General features: G+C 45.8%; 1 protein-coding gene across 1 annotated transcript; it reads right to left on the reverse strand.

Moving 5' to 3' along the window:
• Positions 1–2,040: 2,040 nt before the first annotated feature.
• PHATRDRAFT_bd1618 (predicted protein) lies at positions 2,041–3,163 on the reverse strand (the record flags this gene model as incomplete). The annotated part of the gene is made up of 1 exon (XM_002176199.1): positions 2,041–3,163. Exon 1 carries the CDS (start codon positions 3,043–3,045, stop codon positions 2,041–2,043), a length of 1,005 nt encoding a protein of 334 aa, XP_002176235.1. The 5' UTR covers positions 3,046–3,163.
• Between the last annotated feature and the right edge of the window lie 2,273 nt (positions 3,164–5,436).

Raw genomic sequence — 5,436 nt, forward strand, 5'->3', positions numbered from 1 at the left:
GCTCCAGGCAGGACCCCCATGGGTACAAGCCCGGATTACGGACCAAACTTGATTGTTATCGGCGGCAAAGTCTTCGCCATCATGCGGGCAACGAGCGATCATTTCATCGAGAACACTTGGGTACATGTTGTCCGGATCGTCCGGGACTTCGTCGTCGTCGCGGATCACATGGCGCAAAGGAACGCCAGTAGTTCCACGGACCTTGGAGAGATAATCTTCGATATTCTCGAAGGCCTCGCGGATCTTCTTGAGGTCATCAATCATGGAAGGAGCCGTAGCATCCTTCGACAGAGTCTTGTCTTCCTCCTCACGGCGTTTAATCTCCGCCATGGAGAGGACTCGAGCCGCAACGAACTGGCCTGGGATCGGACGAGAGGTACGCTTGAGGTGACGGATATAATATCCGAGCAAGATCAAACGCTCTTCAGCCGTTGGAGAAATGGCGACACCGGAGCGGGGAATCACCGCTGGGGCGCCTGGCTGAGCTGCGTTGGGATTTGGAACGGTCCCCCCGGGACGACGGAGGGTGTTGCACATATCCTTGATGAACTTGTCCGTCAAGAACACGAAGTCCTCGACGGAAGTAATAGACTCGGTAATGGCGTCGCGATGAGACGCGTCGACAATACCAATTGCCTGAAGGGCGTTACGGACTTGACAGTGAGCGAGAGCTGCGGCCATGGTGAACTTTCAACTTTCTCCCTGAGGACGGGAAGGAACTTAGAAAAGAGTTTCGAGTCGAGCATGTGTTAGCAAGGTCGGCTTGGCATAACGGGAGCAACAATAGTTTCCTTTGATCACTGGTTACGAGTTTTGCAAATATTTGGTTCGCATACGCTTAAATAGTGATAGCCGGCCTGATTGCCGGGTCAATAACTGAAATACCCATTGTGGTATATATATACACATTTGATAGGAAGAGTGGAGGAGCAGCGAATACCACTTGGTACGAGGTCCGATGTTAACAATTGGTAAGTGGATGTTCGAAAACAGATCCTACTTAACATCCAAGCTTAGGATGCCGCTCGGGCTAGAGCGTTGAGTAAAGCTTCGGTAGAAAAAGCTCCATGGAAGCGTCCAACCATGGGGAGTGCCTTGTTTCAAGCCGCTATTGCAGACAAGAAACCCAGTATCCGATCGACACGACTACCACGTGGACCATTACGAGATACCGTCAGTATGTTCTAGGCCTCTGCAGGCGTCGGCGGCTCGACAACAACATGAAGAGCCAGGTATTATGCTTGCCTCCCCAGGCACATTCGGCCTCGGCGCTTCCGTCAAAACACTCACAAACACTCAGACAATCACAACAAACTTATACCTTTGATCCCACAGGGATACAGAACGACTTTGGGTCTGATAAACTAGAAAACTGCAACGATAACCGGCTAGAATCGCACTAGAATAGCACAAGATCACTAGTGTAGTTACGAAACAGAGCAAAACACAAATTATACCATTATCTGCCTGAGCAGACCAGTCTTAGTCTAACGTACATATGACAGACGCTTGACGTGGGGTTTTTCTAGTTTATTACCATTGGTGTGAAAAGTGGCCTCACCTGAGGACTGGTCCTCAGGTGAGCACAGAAGTAGAATAGACACTAGGGAGTGTTTGATCATGCAGGAGCCACCGACACCATCTCATGTTTCTACCTTAGAAACTAATGTCCAGTCTCTTCTTTTTCCATTTGTCCAACCCTGCGAAAACCGCGACTCAACATCAACAAAGGCACATGGCAACACTTTTCTAAGGATAATTGGGCGGGGTTAATCATCAAAACCCACTGTTGTTTTCCACTAACAGTATTTCCAACGTGAGTGTCCTATATCTGGGGGGAATCAAATCCGAGTCCAAATGGTGGGTTCTCCCATGCCAAATGGTATTCCAACATTGTACTGGCTGGATATACAACAATGTGTATCACCCACTAGTTGGGAGATGATTTGCAATCCAAAAGTACTACTATGAAAGTTACATCCACCCACTAATTGTAAGAACGATCCATTATTATTGGATCCTACCGTGTCCGATTGGCCCTCAGTCCAAGAGCGCTTTATAGAGAGCCACTGTTTCCTGGGCAGCGGCGTTCATGGTCTCCACGCGAGATTCATCCATCACTGCAAATGTGGCAGTGCTACTTCTCATGATATGCTGAATGAGAGCTGCTTCTTTACCATTAAAGAGTTTGTTGACACCACGGACTGGACGATTCTCGTCCGGCATCTCGCGCAATATATTGTGCAAGACTGCCTGGTCTTCGTCGACCAGACCGCGATACACTCGACTCATTGAGCGATTGTACCAATCATACCAAGTTGGACGAAGCAAGTCTTGGTGGAGATTCCAAAGCGTAACTCCAATATTAATGTTCCAGTGGTTCCCCGGCTGATTGGTTGCCACAGCGTGGGCAAACAACATCACTTGAGGATCCGAGCCGTAAGTCGCGAAATCCAAGTCAAAGTTGCGAATCACAGCGTCTGAATCCAACACCAGGAGCTTGTCGTACTTTCCTTGGCGTAACGCGTAACTCAAAAGAGCAATCTTGTTGTACGTTGCTCGAGACTCCGGTACACTTGCCTCCGTTTCGTTCTTCGTCTCGTCCAACAAGTAGATACCGCTAGCCACGACAAAGTCGTGGCTGTGTACTCGTGCATACTCTTGATTCAGTGGCCGGCCAATATCAAATAACGGCTTGTAGAAGTCGGAGGTTGTTTGTGCAATCAACAGCCTGGGCCTTGTACTGTCGGCTGGAGGAATGCTCGATTGGTGGGTCGTTTTGGAGTACTCGTGCAGCTCCCAGGTCAGGGAAGACAAGCGCTCGAAAGGCGCCGGGTCCTCGAACCCCAAAGTGGACAAGGTTGGTATTTTCTCCCCGTTCGGAACGTCAGCCAGCTTATGGAGGTGCGTCAGGTTTCTGGTAGTCAACATCATAAGGATACAACAAATTATCAATGATGGTGCTCTTTGACGGAACTCGATCAATGTCGGGGCTTCTTTCTTTGGCATTCTGAAGCCCGCTTCCGTAAGCTTGGGTCCTGCCATTGTCAACCGGATAAGGCTATTCAGATCTCTCGAAACTTGAATGCTCTACAGATATTGCAGCCTTCAAGCAATGGGGTTTGAATCGAATTATACCAAACCGTTGGAAAGAATTCTTAAGTATTTACACTCTACTAGAGAGTGCTTTATACCCTGTACTCAAGCACGTGGATGCCGTTCTTCGGGGAGCGAAGGAGGGGGTACCCGTCAGCGATTCAAACCGAATACTGGTGTACCCGGCGCGGCAATTTGTTCTCATCGAAATCTTTGGTATAATGCTAATTAACGGTTAAAAAACCATTTCAATTGACATTGAGTAGCCGCTACTATCTCTTTCAAATATTCGTACGGTTACTTACATATTAGAAATACGATTTGCAGCTGTATATTAATTGAGCTCACTGACTACGTTAGACCAAATCCCTTTTCTTCTTTGAATTCATTGGAAACAAACGGAATCTGAAAAGTCTAATGGGTAGGCTTTCGTTTGGCCTTATTTTTTTTTGTATTGGGCATTACTCTCCAAGAAAACGAGTCAATGCAACAAACGTCTTCCTTGCATGGCTTCTTCCTTTTCGGCTATTTAGAGTCATCCATGTCGTCCGCTGGCGACGTACAAAAATGAAGGTTATTTTAAGCGCTTCCCTCTACAGGACAATGCGTATCAGCTCGCGAACAATACACTTTCTCGTTGGTATAAAGAAGGATTGGGTTGCAGTAGTACACGTTTCTAACGGTATAGGTAGTTGTCCTCCCTCACGGCAAATTGTACGCGACACCAGCGGTAAGCACAATAACCGTCAACAATTTCAAAGGCGCAAATACGGTTTTTCAACTATTAGATACTACGACGACGTCCACTATATGCTTGACAGAACCTCGAATAAGAACAGTAGGTTAGTTCCAATGTAGTATTCTGAACAGTTTTATAGTTACTCATTTACCGTTACATTAATTAGACTTCTCATTTCGCTTGAATTTGAAATTGTTGAACACCCCTATGTGTCTTCCCTCACGGCAAACTGTAAGGAACACCAACGGTAAGCACCATAATCAGTCTGCTTTCAATGCTAGGAAACCCCTACGTCAAGCGGTACATGTGGGGTTCCTATCCCTTAAGTCTATCAGACAAGTCTATAATCTTATGTTGTATGCCTTTGATCGTCTACGAAAGCATGCGGGATCCTTTCGGGTCCTTATATTGAGCTCTACAACCGCAAGAACGCGGATGATGGAAATCGATGAACTAATAAGAATTATGAGTCAATTGAGAATTGCTATTTGGTTTGTATGGCTCGGAGACACTCTCAATGACTGGTTTGAATGGCAATGACATGTTTGAAATGTCAGCGGGAAGACTAGAATGCCCGGTTGGCGTTCTTGTCTTTTAAGTACTTGTGATTTGAATCGGGATACTATCAGTAGAGCCGTAACCGATAGGGTAACTGTCATCAGTACCGTAACTGATAGGGATAGGATGATTGGGCTCGATCTTCATATCAACACGTTAGACAATTCTAGCACGTTATTGTTGCCGTTTTCAATTACAGAGCTACAATTTTGAGAATGTATCGCACTCGAGACCAAAAAACAGCGACGACCAATTCACTGTCAGCCGAGTAGAAAACTGCAACGATAACGGGCTAAAACGTGTGTGTGGGACCAAAGGATTGTAGATACGATAAAAGACGTAAAACAAAGACTTATAAGCATAAACCCAAGATAAAGGGAGAAAGTACCCTCATATCCTTGTCGTAGGGTTTTTCTAGTCCCCTCACATTGAGACCATGAACATAAACTTGGCGAAATGTGTCCCCTCAAAACCACCATGGGAACCAAATAAAAATAAAACTTCGACACTGCATGCAATGACAAATATAATGCAAATGTAATTTATCCCAACACTGAACCTGTTGAGAACGGGAAAGTCGGCAAACCCTTCTTGTAACTTGAATCACCATAAAATACTTTGTATGATAGCCTGTCTCACTGGACCTGTTTGAACCTTTGTAAGTATATCCGCTAAATTTGACTCTGATGGTTCATATGCAATCTTGATCACTTTCATGGCAACATTCTCTTGTACAAAATGATACGCTATTGTGTTACTTTTCTTCTTCAACACTGATTCTGGTGCCATAGTATTGTATACAACCAACATATTGTCACAAAGAACTTTAGCCGTGTTACGGTATGCCTCCTTGCGACATGTCTCATGGACATGATTCGCCTAACATGGATGTCGCAAGTGTGAATCAAAACTATGCACATGGAGTTAAGGAGGCGCGCACAGAAATATTGTCAGCCTTATTTCGTGGCCACGTGGACTCACAATAAAGGGTGCATTTGTACGATTGCTATGTTTCCGGAGGCGCATGTGTTTAGTCCTTACTT

Source organism: Phaeodactylum tricornutum, genomic scaffold (genome assembly GCF_000150955.2).
Source record: "Phaeodactylum tricornutum CCAP 1055/1 PHATR_bd_22x34 genomic scaffold, whole genome shotgun sequence".
Lineage (NCBI taxonomy): Eukaryota > Bacillariophyta > Bacillariophyceae > Surirellales > Neidiaceae > Phaeodactylum > Phaeodactylum tricornutum.